This window comes from Schistocerca piceifrons, chromosome X (assembly GCF_021461385.2).
Source record: "Schistocerca piceifrons isolate TAMUIC-IGC-003096 chromosome X, iqSchPice1.1, whole genome shotgun sequence".
Classification (NCBI taxonomy): domain Eukaryota; kingdom Metazoa; phylum Arthropoda; class Insecta; order Orthoptera; family Acrididae; genus Schistocerca; species Schistocerca piceifrons.
The window spans coordinates 899,447,933-899,473,213 of NC_060149.1; the positions used below are offsets into that span (position 1 = coordinate 899,447,933).

General features: G+C 41.2%; 1 protein-coding gene across 1 annotated transcript in view; it reads right to left on the bottom strand.

Moving 5' to 3' along the window:
- The window catches only part of LOC124721206, a 1,098,625-nt gene that overhangs the window by 1,056,602 nt on the left and 16,742 nt on the right, over positions 1-25,281 (bottom strand). The window contains exon 2 of the mRNA XM_047246056.1: positions 24,732-24,798. Within this exon, the coding sequence (XP_047102012.1) occupies positions 24,732-24,756 (25 nt within the window). The 5' untranslated portion in view covers positions 24,757-24,798. The remainder of the gene's footprint in view (positions 1-24,731; positions 24,799-25,281) is intronic.

Below are 25,281 nucleotides of genomic sequence, written 5' to 3' on the forward strand. Positions count from 1 at the left end.
GAGACATTGCATCCGTCAGGGATTCCGTGGCGCAACGTATAGCGCATTCAACTGTCGTGAAAGAGCTCACATGCTCGAATCGTTGAACGGTTTTGTATTTTTAAAAGTTTTACACGAAATACAAAAATAGCATTAGCAGGAACTAATTGTAGCAGTTGCTTCGACTGTGGGATGTCTTAGTCTGAGAAACGGACAACAGAGGATAAATGCATTTACTTTGCGAACAAACAGTTCACTTTTTTGGAAAGGCTCTGAGCACTATGGGACTCAACTGCTGAGGTCATTAGTCCCCTAGAACTTAGAACTAGTTAAACCTAACTAACCTAAGGACATCACAAACATCCATGCCCGAGGCAGGATTCGAACCTGCGACCGTAGCGGTCTTGCGGTTCCAGACTGCAGCGCCTTTAACCGCACGGCCATTTTTGGAAAGCATTTCTAGTAGTGAAAATATAGCCGTGCGTACACAGTACAACGAGGTTAAACAGAAAGATATAAAGAGTGTACACAAACGTAAGGCGGTGATTTTTGTGAGTGTAAACTAACGTTAGCGCCTGAAGCAGACTTATTTCTTATGTAAGATGATGAAACTGCAGAAGTTTAAACAATAAGTATCCAAGCTAGACAGTACGAAGATAAAAACATAGTTTCTAACAAAGTAAAAGGTGTGTGGTCACATTAACCAGAAAATATTTTTGAACGTGACGTGTTTGAACAGCGACTGCAAAAGTAAGCGCACTTAAACAACAAGGAAAACATAATAATATTCTGTTTCTGATTGGTGTGGTGAAGTTTTGTAATTGTGCAACACATTTTAATTAAATTAGTGGACCTGTGTGTCGAAGTCGTGGTACGGTACAGTGCAACTACATTTCACGCATCTTCTCACTCTCTAGAACACTGCCGCGCGGGGTAGCCTCGCGGTTTCAGGCGCCTTGTCACGGTCCGTGCTGTTCCCCCCGTCGGAGGTTCGAGTCCTCCCTCGGGCATGGGTGTGTGTCTTGTCCATAGCGTAAGTTAGTTTAAGTTAGATTAAAGGACCGATGACCTCAGCAGTTTGGCTCCATAAGACCTTACCACAAATTTCCAAATTTTCTAGAACATTCAAAAACTACTTCTCAGGAGTTTTTGTAGACATATTTGTACAGTATGGTACTACATACTATTTGTATCCCATTTTCCGGAACGTAAATTCCAAAACAAGACATCACTGAGAATTAGCATTACGACCATAGGAGCAGCGAGCTAGCCAGTTACATCACAGGTATCGTGCTATAAATGATACCTTAACGAACAATCACTCATGTAAAGTAGGGAAATACAAAAGGTAAAATAAACACCGTCCGCTGTATGTGGGATCAGAGGATAAAAATAGGAACCAGAGGAGGTACATTTGTAATCATTCATGTCTTGATGCATGCAGGATCTCATACATTCCAGTCTAGCTGAATACTCGCCCATACGGTTTTTATAAAAGTATACTGAAATTCAAGAGGAAAAAAACGTGTTAGTGGCATAAAATAACTTAATTAATCATTTAAGACAGTTCCCAGAAAACAGTCAAATACCCTATTCGGAGACCTCTAGCAGGAGAGAGCTTGAAGTATGTAGACAGGAAGAATAAAGTTGTAGAATGTTAATAACGTTTGTTTTATTTAAAAAGCATTATGAATTTTCGCCATTAAAATTCGGAGGTACGTGTGTGAATCATTTATGTGCTGATGCATGCAGGATCTCATGCATTCTAATCTAGCTAAATGCTCGCCAAGACCTAGGATGCACTGGAAAGCGTCAGGTGCGTACATCTAGGTGGACTAGGAGACGACGACCAACACATTCAAGGGCACAGAAATATGAAAGTCATAACCAGTATAAATTTCCCACAAGTTCTATGTAAGCATCTTTGCTTACTCTGGAGTGGGTTCAAGGGGCTGTTTGTGAAGTATTGCAGTAGTATTGGTATCTAAAACACACGTTTGGCTGATGACCAAAATTCAGTCTGTCTTCCATAAATTCAGAATCCGCGAAATAAATCAGAATTACAAGTGTATATGGGTACTCAGTGAACTCAGGGGATTGAAATCTATCGTCTTAACATAGCAACGGGTTGATAATTTTGAACTAAGAACCATGTAGTTGATTGATGACCGAATTCTGTCTAACATTCACAAGGGAAGCCACATTAAAAACAGGGGAAAATCCAAAGGACAAAATGCAGTGCCTTAACAGCAAGAACATGGAAACACATTTCAAGTAATATCACCAGTCTGCACTACTGCAAACACCACAAAATTGAAAGACAATATAAGACCCCACGGAACTGCGTAAAACACGAGACTTTACCCCAAGAAAAATTTGTAATAAACAAGATTCTCTAAACCTTTACATAATCTCCACGAAGAGCTGCACAAAATTAACCGCAAATTAAAACGGAACAACTTTAATCGAATGCTTTGTCTATGATGCTAGAGCAGTGCTCACAGAAGCGCCTAAAAGTACCTGACTCCCTTGTTCGTAGGCGCGCTCACCCTGCGCTGGAAAAGAATGGTGATCAACTAGCCATCTGCAACCATCGCCCTCAGCTGCTGACGATCGTCTCTGGTTTTAGCACAAACTGTCTAAAGGTTAGGTTATCACTACGAAAGGCTATGAATACACTGAAGCAGATTTCAGATCACTCGTATCTTCCCAACTACACACACACACACACACACACACACACACACACACACACACACACAGGAAAAAGATGGAAAGGAAACGAGCTGTATAAGGAAAAAAATTAAATAAAGGCAGGCACACTCTCCTTCGGCAGAGGCTACGTGTTAATGAGACGTGCTTTAAATTTTTTTCAATGTAACGAAATATTTTCTTAAAAATTTTCATCCCTTATTGCACTCTTAGGGCTTCGACTTCCAGAAACACTGAAACAGGTATTTTTTTTATTTCTAACCAAGAAATCGAATACGAATTACCATAGATGTAGCCTTAAAATCCTGTAATATTTCTTTAGTAATGACTTATTTTCAAACAACCTTTCACCCACTATTTTACCCACTTAGTAACTGAATTTCTCAAAGATGCTGAAACACGTATTTTTTATTTGTGATTGAGGAACCAAAATGTCAGTTTTCGTAGTTCTAGCTTCAACATTCCCTTCATAACGACATACTTTCAAAAAGCATTTCATCCTCTATTTCATCCGCTTAGGAGTGGCATTTCGGACAATCTCTTCTTAAACAATGCCTATAGTATAAGATCCACACCCTCTCCAAACTTTAAGTTTCTATCCTCAGCGGTTTTGGCTGGGCGATGATGAGTCAGTGAAACAGTCTGACCCTGTTTCACCCTCTCAGGGGTTTAATTTCCAAAATCAGTACCACGTATTTTTTCGTCCCTAACCGAGAAGCCGAACACCAGTTTTCAAAGATTTACCTTTAAAAGTGCTTTCGCAATTAAATATATTCCTAAACGTTTCACCCTCTTAGGGGTTGAATTTCCAAAAAAAGTAACTTGCGTTAGTGTTGCTTCTAACAGATAAGCCAAATACAAATTTCCATAGAGTTAGCTTCAAAAATACTAGCACAATGAAATATTTCCATAAAAACTTTCATGCCTCGTTTCTCCCCCATAGGCGTTAAATTTCCAAAAACACTGAGACACGTATTTTTTATTTCTAACAGAGAAACAAAATTTAAATTTTTGTAGATTTAGCTTTAAAAATGCTTTAATAATAAAATATTTTCGCAAAAAATCTCACCCCCCCTATTTCACCCTCATAGGGGCTCAGTTTCCAGAAACACTGAAACATTTTTTTTAATTTGTAAGCGAGAAGTCAAATACCAATGTTCATAGATGTAGCTTTAAACATATTTTAGTAGTTATTTAATAACGATAGATTTTCAAAACAAGCTTTCGCCGACCATTTCACTCCCATAGGGTTAAATTCCCAAAAATGCTGTAACATGTAGTTCTTTATTTCTGACCGAGAAACCAAATACGAATTTTCGTAGGTCAAGCTTAATAACTGCCTTAATAGAGATATTTTACAAAAAACTCTTCATCCCCTATATCACCCCGTAAGAGTTGTAATTTCAAAAACTCCTTCTTAAACGACGCCTACAGTACAAGATCGAAAACTTCCCCAAATTTCAAGTTTATATCCTTAGTAGTTCGGGCTGGGCGATGATGAGTCAGTCAGTCAGGACATTGCCTTTTATGTTCAGAAATTTTGTAGAACTGTATTCTGTAAAGGTTTCTGTTTTGATGTTAATGAATTAATTAATTTCCAGATCACTATATTTCGAGAGGACTAATCATAACCCGGCATTTCATAATAGCTTTCCTATCCAGTCACTCTGCAACCCCCAGGGAATATTGATTGACTATGAGCTTTGAATATACCGGGTGTTAAAAGGCACTTGGATCTTGTGCGAGTTAAATTAATAAAACTACCAAGAATATTGCACTGCTCGCGACGTTATTTTCCCTACCTGCTCTTTTCCCATCGAGCAGTGAGTAAATTCTTGTTGTTGTCAGTCCCGCGATAGCCGCGCGTGTTAGCCGTGCGGTGTGAGGCGTCTTGTGACGGTTCACGCGGCTTCCCCCGTCGGAGGTTCGAGTCCTCCTCGGGCATGGGTGTGTGTGTGTTGTCCTTAGCGTAAGTTAAAGTTAGATTAAGTAGTGTGTAAGCCCAGGGACCGATGACATCAGCAGTTTGGTCCCATAGGAGCTAACCACAAATTTCCAATTTCCAGTCCCGCGATAGAAGTAGATCTGGTATCAATTACTTCATTGGGTCGATTGCGTTGGGCAATACATAAATCATTCGACTGTCATACAGGGCGGTCCACGTTAGCGAGACTTGACTAGAGAGAGAAATGAATTCAGAGAGCACAGGGTTAGCTTTCAACACACTGTGTAAACGTCCTCGTCGCTGGAAAATCCCCCATTCTTTCAGCTTGCCTAAAAGACGCAAATCGCATGGTGCAAGATCTTTCTTTCTTCCCTATCTGTATCATCTACGTCTGTGAGACCTCGGTCAAATTGTTTGCACTATTTCACTAGGCGTTTGGTTCGTATACAGCCAGCATTTCGCGGTTTATCTGTGTGCAATTTAGACGTTTTGGCTACAAGAATCGCACTGTCCCACGTACTTCAACTCTGCAGTGCATTTCGAGTTGGCGCGCCACTTCGCTCGCACAGTGTGATGCGCCTGCCATCCTCACCGCAGCAGACCTCTCTCTGCAGGAAACTCAGAAGATGCACTCTCTTCTGACGATGCGCTACTCTTGTCGCAGAATAATCGCAGAGCGGGATAACACGTGTAACTTACTTTGTGAAGTCCCTGTGTGGACAATCTGAGCAGCCCTATTAAACTGCCTCCGAATGATAACATCATTTATTGTCTGCTGAGGTAAAGTTGCATTCTCCTCCTCAAGAGTACCAAGAGAATTTCGTTGTATTTCTGTTGGTTGACAGCTAACGCAAATTTAATGCCGGCCGGAGTGGCCGAGCGGCTCTAGGCGCTACAGTCTGGAACCGCGCGACCGCTACGGTCGTAGGTTCGAATCCTGCCTCGGGGCATGGATGTGTGATGTCCTTAGATTAGTTATGTTTCAGTAGTTCCAAGTTCTAGGGGACTGATGACCTCAGAAGTTAAGTCCCATAGTGCTCAGAGCCATTTGAACCATTTTTTTGAACAAATTTAATAGTGGCCAATTCAACTATTAACTATAATTGGAAGCGATTATATGGAATACGCTGGTAGAAGGAAAACAAAAGACTGAGTAATTGTGGCATCGTATTGGGTCCTTAGCAGATAGTATTGACAGAAAACGTTGGAAATGGTCAAGGAATTACGGTGTATTTTGTGCTATAGCGAAATAGATGAGTATGATAATCGCAGTGGAATGTCAGTCATTATCGTACTAATACAAGAAAGATGATAGCGTCGTTATGTAGATGTTGACACATAAACACTATACCGAATGTGAAGCTTCCTAGCAGATCAAAACTGTGTGCCGGACTGAGACTCGAACTCGGGAACTTTCGTGGGCAAGTGTTCTACCGACCTCGTACCCACGCGAGACTCGCGACCCGTCCTCACAGCTATACCTCCACCTTGTAATATCCCCCCCTCTTTCCTAATTCCATTTATTGTCCACATTAGTCTTTTATGAAGACTTGAGAGGCATGATGATTACAATAAACTTTCTAATTTACTTAGCTTTTCATGTAGTTAGTTCCAGTTCTCCTTGTCTACGGGTCCGGTTCTTGATGCTGAAAATGTCACAGTTTAGGTCCTCACGGTTCGACTGATCTAAATAAACTTTGCAGATTTTTTTGTTTTACGTTAATTTATTTTCTCACATTTGAGTATATCGTACAGTCTTTTGATTTTTCATATTAACCGAGCCGAAATTACATTGTTCGCAAAAAATACAAAAATACGTCCGATCACATCAGAGGCATGCTTACGACTATCACATTCTGCGGAAATAACAATATTCCAAAGGATTTTCAATTTTTCTTAAACTAATTTCTGCTAGTTTCTGTTACATTCTTACTTGCGATTATTATTTCATATCTGAATCCAGAAATAAACAGAGTAACCAGTAGGCCTACAGTATTACGTAATTAATAATAGAAATTTTAAGTGTACCACTAATTCGTAATTTCAAATGTTTCTTAAAAACGTAATTTTAACTATACATTCAGAACTAGTACTTATCGATTATAACATCGAGACTAAAACATTTTATAAAGTAATTCATAAGTATTTTTAGCTTGAAATATAATGCACTGTGTATAAAACTAAATGAAAGTTTCCAGAAAAGCAACTGAGATAGTATTGACCTGTCCAGAATGCTAAAAAAATACTGGTATCGACAACTACTGTTAAGGAAAAATAATGCTAGAGGAGGATGTCCTGTTACAACCTCGTCTCGTACCTTCTCCGTCCGGCACACAGTTTTGATCAGCCACGAAGTTTCATATCACCGCACACCCCGCTACAGAGTGAAAGTTTTATTTGGAACATAACGAATGTAATTAGTTGTCAGTTTTTTGTCATACACTTGCATTTATTTACACCCAGTGACATTCGGGTTATGTTAACATCATCCATAGACACACTATATCAGAAGTCGTGCAGCACTTCGTATACTAGTGGCAGTGCAGTGTCTTTAAAGACCTGCGTGATGGTGTGCAGCTAACCAAGTCACGTGTGTAGAGCGATCACACCGTAACAGTTAAAATCCTTACTATCCGAAAGACAGGCCATCGGTATAAGTACGTTGGGTATAAATACGTTTAAGAGATACCACGAAGCCAAAGGCCTCCAGGTAGAGAACGAAATTTGATTTCAATTTTCGGTCATGAAATACAGTAGTCGTGTTGACTTTCGACATCCCGTATGATCCAAGAGTTCGATGCATACAGCTAATGAATAATCATGTAATGCTAAATAGGTGAATGGGAGTCCAACCGGGAAAAGGTTTCATTTTTTATATAATACTTCGACGACTAGATTGGCTGTAAACAGCTACAGCTATGAGCATTGAACTCAAATCTGCTTGCTATCTCGTGACAGAACAGACGAAACATCTTCCTGGTTGAGTCTATAACGCAATCTGAATCTGGCCTAGCCGTTGGCGTCTTGCTTAAAAACATTAAACTTGTAACTTAACTGGTCATTAAGACCTCCACTGTCGTCAGTCACGCTGGGAAATGAATTCATTAAATTCCTTATATTTCTCTGTAGTTAACGCCCTATATTTTAAAAAAATACGCTTTCAATTTAATATAATATACATGTCCTTTTCGCGAAATGCCATAGCCTTGTAATATAATAAAGTTGTAATTGAGTTTTGATTTGATTTCTGCAGATCGTTAATACGGATAGCCGTACCCGCTGACGTGAATCGGATAACGTTGTAACACTGTAACGCAGCACCTTAGACAGTCATGTACTTTGTAACCATCCTGTATTTGTTTCCATTTGTTGTAAGCGAATCAAAACACGTAGTGTGCATTGCTAATTTATTTTGTGGCTCAACTAAACCGTATAATAATGAAATACAACGTTTGTGTGTGCGTGTGCGTGTGCCTGTGTAACTACGAACAAAAATATGAATATGGAGAAAAACTAGCAACAAATGTTCCGGACGGACATTTCAGGTAAGTTGCGTTCTAACACAAATGTGTAGCGCAGTCATCATTATTGCGCTTTTGTAACTGTGAATTATTGCTTATATAGGGCAACACACCCGAAAAGCATCATACCACGTGTTTTGACGAAAGCATGCAAGCTGTCTAATGACGAATTATATCGATTCGAAACCGGTAACGATACTTTTTCAGTAAAGTATACCAAAACCAATTTGTGGTCGGTTTCTTCTGTACACCATCAATAATTTGTATCACATAACAGCCCCGGTCTCCAATCGTGGCCTTAGTTGACAAAATTGCATATTGAATACGTTAGAGGGTCACTCCAAAAGAAATGCACACTATTTTTGTAAAAATACAGTTTTCATTCTGCATGTGTGAAAGTTTTACAGTGTGTAGATGCATCCTTCCCTCTTGTTTTCAAACTTAGTTCAACCTGTTCCCGTGAGTGGCACCGTCACAGCATGTCTTCAAGATGGCTGCTACACTTGACGTTCGTCAGAAGCAACATGCTGTCACAGAATTCCTGTGCTGTGAAAACAGTGGGAAACATCCACAAGAGGTTGAAAAAGGTGTATGGAGATGCTGCTGTCGATCGCAGTACTATTACTCGGTGGGCAGGCAGGTAACATGATGAAAGCGGGCACGGCAATATTGAGGATTGTCCTCGCAGCGGCAGGCCTCGTACTGCACACACTCCAGACAATGTGCAGAGTGTTAACGAATTGGTGACTGCTGACAGACGTATCACAGTGAACGAATTGTCACGCTACGTTGGGATAGGGGAAGGAAGTGTTTGCAGAATGCTGAAAGTGTTGGTGTTAAAAAAGGTTTGTGCCAGGTGGATTCCCAGGATGTTGACAGTGGCTCACAAAGAAACAAGAAAAACGGTATGCAGCGAACTTTTGGAACAGTACGAGAATGGTGGAGATGAATTTATTGGAAGAATTGTGACAGGTGATGAAACATGGCTCCATCATTTTTCACCAGAGACGAAGAGGCAATCAATGGAGTGGCATCATGCAAATTCACCCAAGGAAAAAAAAATTCAAAACCACACCTTCTGCTGGAAAAGTTATGGCTACGGTGTTTTTCGATTCTGAAGGACTCTTGCTTGTGGACATCATGCCAAGTGGAACCACCATAAATTCTAATGCATATGTGACGACACTGAAGAAACTTCAAGCTCGACTGAGTTGTGTTCGACCACATCGGCAAAAGCAGGATGTTTTGCTGTTGCACGACAATGCACGGCCACATGTCAATCAAAAAACCATGGAAGCGATCACAAAACTCGGATGGGCAACACTCAAACACCCGCCTTACAGTCCTGACCTGGCTCGATGTGACTATCATATCGTTGGGACACTAAAAGACTCTCTTCTGGAACAAGGTTTGAAGATCATGATTCCCTTGTGCACGCTGCCAAACAGTGGCTCCAACAGGTTGGTCTAGAATTTTACCGTGCAGGTATACAGGCGCTGGTTCCAAGATGGCGTAAGGCAGTTGAGAGGTATGGAAATTATGTGGAGAAATGAAAATATTGTTCCTAAAGGATGTATCTACACACTGTAAAACTTCCAAACATATAGAATAAAAGATGGATTAAAAAAAATAGTGTGCATGTCTTTTGGAGTGACCCTCGTATTAAATAATTTGATAAAGTTGTAACTGAATTTTGATTTGATTTCTGCAGATCGTTGATACGGATAGCCGTACCCGCTAACGTCAATCGGATAACCAGTGGGTGACGGGCTCGGTTCCCGCTATGATCGCGATAGTCAGGTTGAATATTTATACTCTTCATATACTCGTGCTTTGTGTTGCCTGCTGGAGACGTTCATACTTAATGTTAACACCGGTCTCATTAAAATACGTCATGTGTGGTCCAAAGGAAATAAAATTCTGTACACCGGAAGATAGAAACAGGAAGTAGTCAAGAGTGTAAAGAAAGATATTTCTGGCATTTATGATCCAGTCAGTTCGTTTACAGTTTTTTTTACGATCTTGTGAATATAAGGAAGAAAGCTAGTAAGGTTAACATGGTGATATCGATTTTGTTCTGAGAAGGTTGCATGCAGCTGTGTACTATAACAGATTTTTCACCCGTGAATGAATTCTGCGCGCGTGAAACCACAAAACAATATATTCAGTACGAGTGTTCATAGCAGGGTATGAGTCTCCGGTTTGGAAGCTGCCATTAAAGCCCGCGTTTCCTGCGGTAGGAAGCGCGTAGGCACGGCGTGCCCGGCATACCGATGGCCGTGCACCGTGAGCACAATTGCTAGAGGTTTCCGTATAGCGGCGAGCTCCACCACCACTGCATCACAATCACAGAGGCGTGTTTGTCATCAGCGCAAATTAGACAATTTTTACTTTATTTGGCCGATTTTGCAGAGGAAAATGCATTGCTTATCGAAATTATTTACAATCGTAGCCGAGCCCACTCCAGTACACCTAATATCGATCTTGTTTGATTCAATTTTTCTTTCTTCGCTCGCCAAAGAAATTACATTCTTTCTAAATACTATGACGATATCTTTATGAAAGCTGCTAATGTCACCATCTTGAACACCTATAAATTTTAAACTGCTAAGAAAAACTATAACCTCTTTCTAAAAGTTTATAAATAACAAACTCAGCCTCTACACAGATACAATAGAATATTTTTGTCAGAATCCAATACCAAAGGTTTTACTTACAGATAAGACATAAATTTTGCGGACACAACGGCTATACGTTACTCACCAGCCATTCGTAAGTGGAAGCTACTCTAAGCGTTCTTATCGTCCGTATCCATGTTACTTTAAAAGAAAATGCGTTATGTCATATTAACTTCACCTTCCCAGTTTCATTAGTCTTATTTTTTATATAGTTCCAGGATTATTTTTCACGTAGGCACGTAGTAAATGCGCAGAAACATATCACGAAGCTTACATGAATAAGTGTTTCTAACGTCCAGACCTCTCTGTGTCTGAAACTTCCTCAGCGATGTTGATAGTTTTGGGTGTAAAAATCGGTCAATGTCTCGAATATTTCTAGAAAGGTGTTTAGTTTGATCGACCGCTAGGTTGTGTAGACAGAAATTCGAATACGTCCACCAGTATTAGAAGCCGAGAAGTGATAACTGTGTAACTACTAAATGACTAAGTAACGGGAAACGGAAGCTATGAAAGTAAGACGAAATTTCAAATAATTACCAACATAAAGTGTACAGGAGTAAGCTGTTTTGGCAAAAACTAGATGCACATAAAAACTAAAGACTCGTTTCAAACTTTAAGCTGGTTGTGTCTTTTAAGGTCTTGACAATAGGAAACAAACTGACAATTTCAAACAGTCCAAATTTCATGTAGGACCCTTACATGTCGTGACATCGACTGAGAAGACATACAGTCTCGTCTATTTCGGCATATGAGAACTGCCCTCAAGAAGTAATCTGTCTACTCCTCCTATTTCGCAATTTTTCAGGATTTCGCAACAAACATGAAAGGAGATATTTTAACACAATATAACACTACGTACAGACGTTTTAACCACAGACTATCGCACCTCGAGTAACTAGAAATTCCATCCTCGTTGTTCTGAAATATAAGGAAAACGTTTTCTAGTGATCAGATATACTGCACAATCGTTGAAAGAAAGGAAGGCACGTGCTTTGGTAGATGACCCATTGATACCGAGAGTGATACCAACCACTCAGTTATTTTTTCTTTATGACAGAACCACCAAAGGGGCTGTGTTCGCGAGCTATTTTCAAAGAGAACCAGACAGTTTTGAAAAAATCGTTAAAATACATGTATGGACGAAATAATACGTTCCCAAATATAAATCAAAGTTAGGGGCGTTTCACCTATCGATTAGGGGCGTTTCACCTATCGCGTCTCTATTGTGAAGAAAATTGACCCTCATTGTTAGAATTCTGAGAGTCCTTGAAAGGTGTGCTGGAATATGGTGAGAGAAAATATACTGTTTTCTACTTAGACAAAGGCATAGCACGAATCCTGCCTCAGCGGGGGAGCAGGCGTGGGTGAAACAACTGCCGGAAGCAAGGCTGCGGCACCTCCGGCAGTAGAGGACAGGCGCATCCTGCAGACTGTCAGAAACAGCTGCCAGCCGCGTCCGCGCGATGACTGCGGGGCGTGCCGGCCTGGAAACCAGTGTCACTTCAGTTCAGCGCCACCGGGTTCTTTCACCGTGTCCAGTGTACTCAACTGACAACGCGAACGGCCCCGCAGAAACAGTGATTTTCTTTACATCAGTGAAAAATTATTTTACACTCTAAGAAAAAAAAGACACCACGAAGGTACTGTCCGAATGGGAAGGAGATCAGTAGAAGCAATGTACATGTACTGAGAAACAAATGATTAAAATTTCAGAAAAATTGAATGGTTTATTGAAGGGAAAAAGTTTCACAAATTTTGCAAGTCGGCCCTTATTCGAGCAGTAATGCGGCTTGACATAGACTGATAGAGTTGTTGGATGCCCTCTTGAGGTATGTCGTGCCAAATTCTGTCCAATTGTCCCGCCAGATCGTCAAAACTCCGAGCTGGATGGAGTGCCCTGTCCATAATGCTCCAAACGTTCTCAGTTGGGGAGAGATCCGACGGCCTTGCTGACCAATGCAGAGTTTGGCAAGCACGAAGACAAGCAGTAGAATCCCTCGCTGTGTGCGCGCGGGTATTATCTCGCTGAAATGTTAGCCCAGGATGGCTTCCTATGAAGGGCAACAAATATCGTCCACGTATCACTGCGCTGTAAGGGTGCCTCGGATGGAAATCAAAGGGGTCCTGCTATGAAATGAAATGCCATCAATCCTGAACGTCGGACCGTATGGAGCGCCACAGTCAGGCTGGTATACCACCGCTGACTTGAGTCTCCAAACAGGACTTCGCTGCTTGTCAAACCCAGTCTTGGCCAGTAAGATGGCCGGATTTCACCTGCAATTGAGAACGTTTGAGCATTGTGGGCAGGGCCCTCCAACCAACTCTGGATTTTGACGGTCTAAAGCGCCGACTGGACAGAATTTGGCATGATATCCAGCAGGAGGACATCTAGTAACTCTATTAATCAATGCCAAGCCGAATAACTGCTTTCATAAAGGCCAGAGGTGGACAAACGCCTAAGTGATTGCTCAATTTCCGCAGCTTTCTCTTGAATAAATCCAAGATTTTTGAAATTGTAACCATTTGTTTGTCTGTACATGTACATCATACCTACTGACTTCCGTCTCATTCGGATAATTCCTCCTTGGAGAGTCGTTTTTTGCCTTGGAATGTATATTTTCGTTTTTAATTGAAATACTCGTAAAATAGTGAATTATATACATCATCTGCGAATAAGCAGGTCAAACAGATTGTCTCAGAATGAAATTTCCACTCTGCAGCGGAGTGTGCGCTGATATGAAACTCCACTCCGCTGCAGAGTGAAAATCTCATTCTGGAAACATCCCCTAGGATGTGGCTAAACCATGTCTCCGCAATATCCTTTCTTCCAGGAGTGCTAGTTCTGCAAGGTCCGCAGAAGAGCTTCTGTGAAGTCTGGAAGGTAGGGGACGAGGTACTGGCAGAATTGAAGCTGTGAGGACGGGTCGTGAGTCGTGCTTGGGTAGCTCAGTTGATAGAGCACTTGCCCGCGAATGGCAAGGGTCCCGAGTTCGAGTCTCGGTCTGGCACATAGTTTTAATCTGTCAGGAAGTCTCAAATTTTCCAGGTATTTCGATAGAAATTACCATCACCGCTCCAGGCGCCACAGATGAATAAAACCCTAAGCGCAGTCGATTCTCTCGATCCGATAACTAAAGCACCCAAGGACGAGGTCTTATTTTCATTGAAACTTCTCATATCCCAACAACAGATGATTGTTACGCATAATTTAAGTGGTTTGGCTTGGTGCCTTAGTGGAGTCTGACGTCGAAGATCCAAAGGTTCAGAATTCCATCTGCGGAGGATCTTGGATCTTTTTGTGCTCAATCTGATGTTTGCTCCTGGAACTGCTGGCAATGCAGTGCCCACGTTGAACTCGAGCTCCACACTTTGACTCGTGTAGTACGCTTTGGTCACTTCGACAAAGTTCTGCAGCGTTCAAACAAGCTTCCGATTTATGACAGCATCGTTTTTTTGTCTGAAGAATAAGAGATGCAGAAGGAAAAGAGTAACTTCGTCTGATAAAAGTACAGTAAGTATCGTATAACAGTGACGGACTTTTGTTCATAAAATTTACACTGATGAGTCAAAGCATTACGACCACCTGCTTAATAGCATGTTGGCCCACATTTGGAACGCAATAATGTAACGATTATGGATAGAATGGATTCTATAAGTCCTTGGTAGGTTTCCGGAGATATGACATCAGGCATCTACGTAAAAGTCACACAATTCCCGTAAATCACGGGACGGTGGTTTGTGGGCACGAAGCTGGAGGCCGATAACTTCTCACACGCGTTTCATCGAGTTCTGATCAGACGAATTTGTTGGCCAGCCATCGCCGTGATTTCCTTATCGTCCTCCGCAAACTACTGTAGCACTATTCTACCCTCGTGACTCGACAGTTATCCTGATGGAAGATGCCATCGCTGTCGGCGAAGACAGTAAGCATGTTCACGTGGTCCACAGCTGTCATGACGCGTTCTACTACTCCCGTAGGTCCCACGGTAGCCCACACGAATGTCCTGCACATAATAACATTGTCCCCGCCGACCTGCGCCCGTGACGCAGTGCACGTTCCTAGCAGCCCTTCGCCTGGATGACGGAATATCTGGATACGACAGTAGACTTAGCGGAACGAGAAAAGTGATTCTCTGACGAAGCGAAACGTTTCCACTGATCCACAGTCCTATCTCGATGATCCTGAACCCATCGCAGTCGTAACTAACAATGTCGTTCGGTCGAGATGGGAACACGTGCGGTCGTCTTCTGCGGAGCCCCATGTTCGACAATGTGTCCTGAGCGGTGTGGTCCGAAACAATTGTGTCTGCACGAGTACTGTGATCTGTTGTCAGATTTACCGCAGATCGCCGCCTACCGCGCTTTTCACTGAGAGCGAGCGTCCGTCCTGCAAGTTCCGTGATGAGGCGTGGACGCCCAACACCGTGGTGTCAAGGGTCGGTTGCACCATTCTTCAACCACTTTCCATACATAATCACGACAGCAGCACAGCAACAGCAGACCAGTTTCGTGGTTTCCGAGATGCTCGTTCCCATGCCAGGGGCATAATAACCTGTCCTTTGTCAAAGTTGCTAATGTCAGCGCATTTCCCCATATGCGACCTGTATCGTTGCTAGAACGATTCGTCTCTGTTCTGCTTACATACTTCCCTTGTGGCGTCACGTTCCCGCAAAGCCACCAATTGGCATTTAGTCTCACAGTGGGCAGTGGTGGTAGTGTTTTGGTTCATTAGTGTACATCTCTCATTGTTTCCGTGTGCCACGTGGAACCAACATGGATTCTGTAATAAAAAAACTACCGTTCATGGTTGTAAGGTTCTCGAGTTAGCAAATACTGATAACTACATCTAAATGAAGTACGTCTTTTTCGCATACCAAGTATCATTTCTGGTGTAAAAATATTAAGATGTCGTGACTCACTCCTAAAATCGTAAAGAAAGTGCTGTAATGAAGATGAATTTCTTAGAAGAAAGGACTTTACACAAGATGCACATTCTCATGGAAGTAAAGGGTCTCGGATTTCGCAAACAGAGTTGAAGAGCGCCAACTTACCGAATTCAATTTTTTTATATACACTGATGGGAAAAAAATCACAATACCAACAAATAATTAATGTAGAGTAAAGAAAATTCTGTAGTATATTTGTCTAGGTAACATACTGTATTTAAGTGATTAACATTGCAAAATCACAGGTTAACGTAAGTGTGAGATAAGTCATTGAAAATGTGCGGTGTAACCGCCAGAATGTTGAATTCAAGCATGTAAACGTGCATGCATTCTGTTCTACTGGTGCCGCACATCAGTCTGTGCGATGAAGTTCCATGCCTGTTCCACTTGGTCGGTCAATACAGGGACAGTTAATGCTGGTTGTAGATGATACTGGATTTCTCGACCGATGATATATCATGTGTTCGATTGGAGACAGATATGGTGATCGCGCCGGCCAAGGCAACATGTCGACACTCTGCAGAGCATGTTGGGTTGCAACAGCGGTATGTGGGTGAGAGTTATCCTTTTGGGAAGCACCTCCTGGAAAACTGTTCATGAATATCAGCACAACACGTCGAATCACTGGATTGACGTACAAATTGCAGCCAGAATTCGTTGGGATAACCACGAAAGTGCTCCTGCTGTCGTACGAAATGGCACCTTACATCGTAGCTTCATGTTTAGGTCCAGTGTGTCTAGCTGTGGTTGCTTCCCATCATCTGGCTTCCTTCTAAGCAACACATGGCCATCAATGGCTCCGAGACAGAACCAGCTTTCATCAGAAAACACAACGAACCTCCACCCTGATCTCCAATTAGCTCTCGCTTGACACCACTGAAATCGCAAATGGCAGTCGTTCGGGATCAGTGGAATGCCCGCTACAGGGCGTCTGGCTCGATCCTGTGCTGGAAATAACCGATTTCTAACATTTGTTGTCACTGTAGTGCCTAATGCTGCTCAAATTGCTGCTGCAGATGCTGTACGCTGGGCCAGAGACATACGGGAACGCGCTGGTCTTCCATTTCGGCAGTGCCACATGGCTATCCAGAGCCCGGTTATCTTGCCACCATACATTCTCGTGACCACCGCTGCCATCAATCATGTACAGTGGCTACACTCCTGCCAAGTCTTTCTGCAGTATCGCAGAAAAAACATTCAGCTTCTCGTAACCCTATTACACGACCTCGTTGAAACTCAGGAAGGTGTTGATAATGGCGTCTTTGTCGCCTTAAAGGCATTCTTGACTAACAACTCACCACGTCCAGCCTCAAACGTAACTAACGCTCACGAGCTTTACATTGTGTATTTATAATATACATGACTTGCATCCTCATCCTCATAGTGGCGTTATTATCGCCACTCTAATGCAACTCGTGCTAAATTTGAATAGACATAATTTTTCAGGCGTAGAAACACGCCTATCGATTTCCGTTTATGTCGCACGACTTCTTCTTCGTACCGAGATTATTTTTCGTCAGTGTATTTGTAATAAACAAAAACGGTACATCGTAAACCAGCCAGCGCTTGTTGACTGCATCCCGACTCCGATTTTATCTTTATTGCCTGTATGAAGCGGAAAGTAATTTAAATTAGAAGCTGATTCACCGACAGTTGCAACGATGAATCTACGGACGGCAGCGAGATTCAAAGCGATGACAGCATTCCGCGCTGTGGGAATATCGTGTTCGGTGCGAAACGTGTGAGCTTCATGGTTAACGTTTCCCTTCGTTAACACGAACTACCATAAATGAATATTGATCGTAGTTCCCAACATGCTGATATTCTAAGTCCGTTTTTCTACGTTACGCCCAACACGGAAAACAAGACAAGTTTACAGCTTTCTTAAGTCGTGTGGGCGGTAGTTGGTAACAATAACCATTCAAGTATCGTAAAGTAGGACAGAAAATCCTATTCCAGCCCAATAATTCGGTTTAGGTTCCTGATATGGACTTTGCTTACTGCGGAAGAGAAATCGTCGATTATGAAAAGCTTGCGTACAGGTTATAATATCAGATATTTCTTACTCCGATAGGGGACTTAACTGAATTATTTACGTCGGCAACCCGTACTTTCAACTAGTCCAGATTTGGTCTTTGTCGATGAAATGATGTTTTTGTTGTGTTTGTACACGGTGCACATTAACGTATATGGAGTGTCAGTCAACTAGTTTCGTTCTTACGACTTTTAATGCTGTCGTGTTTCGTGGGTATCGTTCAAATGGATTAACTGGAATTCCTTCCTAACATAAAATTCTTCGTTTTGAGCGGTGTACCACCAAAGAAAACACGCACAAGGTTGATGTAGGTTTATAAGAACCCTTCAGCTTTAATAATTCAGAAATGATTGACTGAATTCAAATGTGTCGCCCTTCTCTTGAAGTTCATTCACGTGCAGGACCACCCAGAACTGTAACTACAAACGAAAGTATCGAGAAAATGCGCGACATGGTAATGGATGATCGGAGATTACAGGATTACGAAATATTAACGCTATTTTAAATAGTAGCTAAAATCAAACTGTTTTAAACAACATAAGAAAATTCAAACAGCTCTGTGCACCTATTTCTTTCTGTGGATGACGCATTGGTTTCCCACTTCTTGTCAGAAACAGAGTAGCAATCAAAACGTTTGGTGAAAACCGGTGACTTTGTACCAACAACAGCGAAGTAAATTTTATCAGTCGAGAAGATTATGGGTAGGCTTTACTACGATGTAAAAGGATTTGTGTTATTGATTTCCTTTCACAGGGTAAAACAACTGATGAAACTAGAGGATGTTAAGGACCAAATTAATAAAACAACGTAATAATAGGCTTTAATTTAAAAATATATTTCATCTTGATAGCGCCAAATCAGTTTTGTGGACTGACATGATGGGAAAACTGAGGAATTTACAGTACGAACTGTTGGAACATCCAACTCTGCTGATAAGTATTCGTCCCATTTGTCTTCGATCTATTTCCATATTTATAGATACTTCTTCCTGGAAAACAGTTCGAGTCAACTGAAAATATGGCTGCCGCAATGAATGTTTTCAAAGCTTGCAGAACTGTAGTATAGGTGTGGATTATACTTACCGGATAAACTTTACACAGATTATATTAGCGTAAACGAAAACTATGCTGAAAAAATTGCACTTTTTCCTTTTAAGGCAGTGTTTCAATGTTCGGCCGTGAATTTTTATCGTGCCCTCCTGCATCTGTGCTGCTAAACAGCATGCAAAACGCCCGTGGATTTTTGCATGAACATCATGAGGGCTGACACTAATAATTTAAAGGTCAAAGATATACTATATGGCTGAAAGTCTGTGTTGTTATAAAATTGCCACTCATGTAACTAATAGCGTGTGGGATCTCCATCAGTTAGAGTTACAGCGTTTGGTCTCCAGGAAATAGCTTCGGTCAAATTCTGAAAGAGTAGAAGCCGAAATTGTTTCCATTCTTACTGCAACTTGCTGAACAGCTTTGTTTAATTTTTGGTTGAATTGACCTGACCCGCAAACAACGCTCTGAATCATCTTAAAGATATTCGATTGCGTTCAGGTTAGCCCTTTAAGCAGGCTAATTCAGAAAATACTTCCAATTTTTTTCTGTAAACGGTAAAGAAAGAAAGAACCGATCCCACACTATGCCACGGAATAGGAAGAATGGTACTGCAATTTTTACGTAATACCCTGTTTTAGATTTAGCTCTATCAAAACGAAAGATCCGATCCCAGATTAGCAAAACCCGCGCAAGACTCCACAACACTCCATCGAACTTCACTTCTGCCATAGTGAATTCAGGTGAACATCCGCAAGACGCTCTTCCTAGCAGCACATCAGGCAATCAGTTTCGTGTGACTAGGGCCTCGCGTCGGGTAGGCCGTTCGCCGGCTGCAAGTCTTTCGATTTGACGCCACTTCGGCGACTTGCACGTCGATGGGGATGAAATGATGATGATTAGGACAACACAACACCCAGTCTCTGAGCGGAGAAAATCTCCGGCCCCGCCGGGAATCGAACCCGGGCCCTGAGGATAGCAGGACATCATGTACCACGATTCATACCCCCCCTCCTCCCCCTCGCATAAAAAAAGCCGCTCGCAAACACAACCTGTTGGGAAAATGTACGAACATGAGAATACAGTTCCGTAGCTTCTCGGTGGATCGTTTTGTCATTAATTTCTATATCTAAACTGCAACTGAAGCTCACAAAAACGCAGAAGGAAGTCTATCGACTGAGTTTTATAGAACTCCTGTTAAATGTCTCTGAATGGAATTTCCAACTGGCCCATAAAATAACTCTTCGTTCCGTTGATGCATTCTAAAGGAAAATACGTTTATGATGATGATAGATATTGGCTTCAGTTATATAACCTCGGTAACATAGCCTGTTGTCACACAGCGCGCGTGCAGTGCGGTTTCTGTAGACTTCCGGTAACATAACGAAAGCTGCTTAAATCCCCAAAATATATGATGGGTAGATTTGTCAGTATCGAATATGTATCTTGTATTCATTTATTAAAGGCTATCCCACATAGTAATACTCCGTTGTACTTGATATCATGTAAATATTCGAATGTCATTCGCATATACTTCACGGAATGTATGGATACAGTGTTCGCACAATTACAGCAAGGATTACTGAGCGAGGTGGTTCAGTGGACTTGCATTAGGTAGGACAACGGTTCAAATCCGCATCCGGCCATCCAGATTAAGATTTCCATGATTTCCCTAAATCGGTCCTTTGAGGGCACGGACGATTTGCTTCTCCATCCTTCAACCAATCCGATCTTATTCTCCCCCTATAATGACCTGTATGTCGACGGAACGACGAACTAAAATTTTCCTTCCTTCGTTCCTTCGTTTTATAATAAGGATTACGTTAATAAAAATGTAAAAAGATTTAAAATAGCACTGTGCGCTTCAGAATACCACAGCTTGCTACGATATTAAGTCACACATACTCATTATCAAAAGACATGTATAGCTGAAACGAAAAACCTACACTGCTCCAGAGGTTCTGTAAAGGGTGACTGCTCTGAAACCACGATCAGTGTATTTTTAATGAAAGTGTGTTACGTTTATCAGTGCAATTGCAAATATGTCCTGCCATATTTATGTCCACAAAAATAAATTTTATGGTGTATAGGGTAAATCAACGTCAAATCGAAAATAAAGTGGACGAAAGAACGTGGGTTCAACTTTCACACGTAGTGAATTCACAGTGTACGTGATGAAAAGCTGTTAATGTAACTCGGAACGTGAACACCGTGATCAGATTGGTCAGACGTATGCGGTACTAGTGATATATTAATTTGCAAATTGATGAATACTGTCCGGCATCCCCGATGGCAACCACTAGTAACGCCGGCTTGCTGCATGTGTTTCTGTAGCGGGACCGCCTGCCGTGTATGCTATTTGCATAACTCTATTGTCGTCCCGGTCATCGACCTGTGCAGATTAAGGCGACTGGATATTCAACTGTCGTAGTTATCCAGTATATTCAAAAACTAATGCTGAAGCCCCAAGGAATATCCTAAGTGAAGCTCGAACTTGCTAATGTTCTGCAAAATCATATTTGTTTGGTCACGAACCGGCTTTCGGCTTCTCAGGCCATCTTCAGGTGACAACTGAAGATCGCAAACACAGATAAATATTATGTCCGTGTTTACAAACTAAAATATTACAATAATTACATTAACTAACATATGAAGGAGGTAAACAAAGTTTTTATGTGGAGATAAATTTAACAAATGATGAGAAAAATGAGGAATTTACAGTTTGAATCTAGTATTTGTAACGAAAACTTAATTTAACAAAGAGAAAAATGAGAATTGAGGCTGATCATTTAATATTAGGCTGGCATTCGGTATCATGTGTTTGTTCATTTTCAGTATTTTCAGTGACGTCATCTTTGTGCTTATCTTGACAGACTGTAAAACTTCACGCTAAGACAAGGAAGTGTGATATCACCACTACTACTTGTAACGGTGATGGATGAAATAGTCAAAGAGACGGAAGAAGCCCCTAGAGGAAGGAGGAGGAAGCTGTTACTATTTGCTGATTACATTGTGGTGTGGGGAACAAGCAGTAAGAAGGTACAAAAACAGACATCATATATGGAATGAAATTTAGTGTGGAGAAAAGCAAGACCATGGTGGTAAAGAGAAGGGATAGAGAGGGCAAGGGACAAATTCATATTAAGGGAAGGAATGTTGAAATAGTGGACAACGTTAAATATTTGGGAAGTGTATTAATGGGGAATGCTCGTTTGGAGACAGAAATTAGCAAAAGAATACGAGAGAGTAGTACATTCTACGAGTGTGGGAGGGGCTTGGTGTGGGGAATGGAAGTGCCAGTGAGGTGCAAGCTGGTGCTATACAAGACTGACTTCACATCCATACTAATTTACGGCTCACAGACTTGGACTGTGACTGTAAGAGAGGAGAGTAGGATACAATCCAGTGAAATGAAGTATCTGAGAAGTATGCTAGGGAAGACGAGGAGCGACGTACTGAAAAATGAAGATGTTAGTAAGGAAATTGGAGTGGAGAAGTTGACTGAGAAAATTGAAAAGAATAGATTAAAACGGTTTGGGCATGTGAAGAGGATGGGAGAGGGAAGAATGCTGAGAAGAATGATGGAGTTCACTATCGAAGGCAAGAGGCCAGGAGGAAGACCGAGAACAAGAGGAACTGATACAATAAAGATGAGTTTAAGGAGGAGAAACCTGCTATGGAACCAGATTGTTGAAGAACAATGGTGGAAAGACCGAGTAAAGTGGCGAAGTACCATTGATACCCCAACTCGACCAGATGTTGGATGGAGGGGAAACGAAGATGATGATGATGATGACGAATGGTTTTCTTCGAAACGATGACCAGCTTCTCTAATTCTTACGAAGTCACCTAGAACTTAGAACTAATTAAACCTAACTAACCTAAGGACATCACACACATCAATGTCCGATGCAGGATTCGAACCTGCGACCGTAGCGGTAGCCCGGTTCCAGACTGTAGCGCCTAGAACCGCAAGGCCACTCCGGCCGGCGCTTATTTACAAATGTTTCTACAGATGAGTCCATAAACATACTAACCGACCTTTTGCATAAATCCAAAAAATCCTGTAGCACTGAATGACGTAATCGATGGTACTCAAATGTGAGTAAAACAGAATTACCTCCAGTTTCAAAGCAGGTATTGTAGTCAGTCTGATGGCCTAGCTATGTGTTCATCTCTTAGACCTGTTGTATCTGAAATTTTCATAGACAATTTCGAACAAAATTTCATATAGAAAGAGCCACTGAATAGTAAAATTAAGTACTAGTTCAGATATGTCGATGATCTTCTATGTTTGTCGACCGGCACTACTAGACAGACACACTACTACAGCATTTAAATTCACAACATAAGAAAATTCAGTTTACAATGGAGCTAGGAGGTTCTTCTATAAATTTCTTGGCTCTTAGTACAGACAGTAGTACAAGAAAACACGAACAGAATAGCTACTGATACAGTAATTCCTGCACGCTCCCTGCGACCATAGAGCCACAAACATGCAGCTTTCCGTTCAATGGTGCGTCGCCTTACATCTGTTCCATTATCCAAATTAGCCTTTCAAACAAAACTATAAACCTCAAACAAATCACTTCCAGCAATGGCTATACATCTGCCCTGATTGATAATATTCTACGCAAAAAGAAAATGAGTTACATTACACAACTGCTATACGCTGGCCAACAGCAATCACTCAGTAATTTCAAATCCTGGTACAGAATTCCATATACTGGAAATTTTTCAGGCAATCTTGCAAAAAAGCTAATCTCGCAATTACAGGCCAGCATTTTATAATACCAATAATATATCAAGATTTTTATTCAATAGGAAAGACAAGCTGCAACACCTGGCACAGAGTGGTGTATATGAAATCACTTGCAAGCAGTATGAAAAAGTGTATATTCATCAGTCAGCCAGAGCTGTGGCAGTTAGCCTTCATAAGAATGAGAGAAGCTGGTCATCGTTTACAATAAAACCATTCATATGATGTGGAATGTGAAGTTGTATAGTCTGTCAAGATAAACAGAAGGATGACCTCAGTGAAAATACTGGAAATGAACAAACACATGATACCGAGTGCCAGCCTAATATTAAATGATCAGACTCAATTCCCATTCTTCTCTTTGTTAAATTAAGTTTTTGTCACAAATACTGGACTCAAACTGTAATTTCATTATTTTTCTGATCACTTGTTAAATGTATCTCCACATAAAAACTTTGTTTAACCCCCTCCCTACCTCTTTTAGTTAATATGATTATTGTAATATTTTCCTTTTCAAACACTATCATTTTTGTATTTTCTGTATAAATAAAATCTGTCTAGGTCGCACATCATGTTTATATGCATTTGCGATATTCGATTGTCTCCTAAAGAGGGTCTGTGAAGCCCAACGCCGGTTCGTAACCAAATGAATATAGTTTTGCGGAACATTAGGAAATGTTTTTCCTTTTTAATACTATCATTATGTTCTGCCAAACACAGACTGAAAATTCATTTAAATACAAATAGATTAAACGTGTTAAGAGGACAATATTGGTGCGATACTGAGAAGGATAAATCCCTTATCATGCTTACTAGTGCACATCAGGAATCAACACTAGTTAGTCGGATAAATTCATTGCATAAATTGTCCATAGGATCTATAGCATACTGCAGTCATGATGGAAATGACTTTTTGTCCTGTAAGCCGAGATAGATGATATAACGCACAGAGGTAAAGCTCGTTCTTCATTCTCTCCCTTTCTTATGACAACCACTGCAAATAAAGGTATCGTGTTACTATACATAGTTGAGAAGTGGAAAGTAGTCTTATTTGACCAAACGAAAACACTGTTGCCAAGCCATAGTTCCAATTGTAATACTGCTACTCACCGGCGAAAACTGGCGTGTACAACATTGAGTGTACAGACAATCAGCATCCACATCACGACCACGATATCTGCAACACAGTCAAGAGGTTTGCAAGCGTCATACTTTATCGATAAGAAAAGTTTTCCAAATTATAACACATAAATATAATAATTTTTTACGCTGGGTTTCACACCAGCTAAGAATCTGTTGAAGGTAAGTCATTATTTCAAAACGTCTGTAAACATTTTACCAAAACCAAAACATTTATTGGCATTCACTGCACGACTTTCTTAAATCTTACGACATTGTCAAGTGAAACTTGCATACAAATGTGCGGCAACGTCGTTCCTGCTCTTACCACTTTTTCAGTTTGGCACAAATTTCCAACCGGGTACGCGTTAGTACACGAACATTAGTAGATATGTGCGTCGACAGGCAATTTCTGCAGTGACAATCTAGAATTTTGTCAAGCGCGTGCATCCTGAATGAGTTGACACATGATTTACGTAAAAGACAAGTTAACACGTACTAGCGTGATGGTCAACTCTTACCTTGACGAGCTGAGATTCAT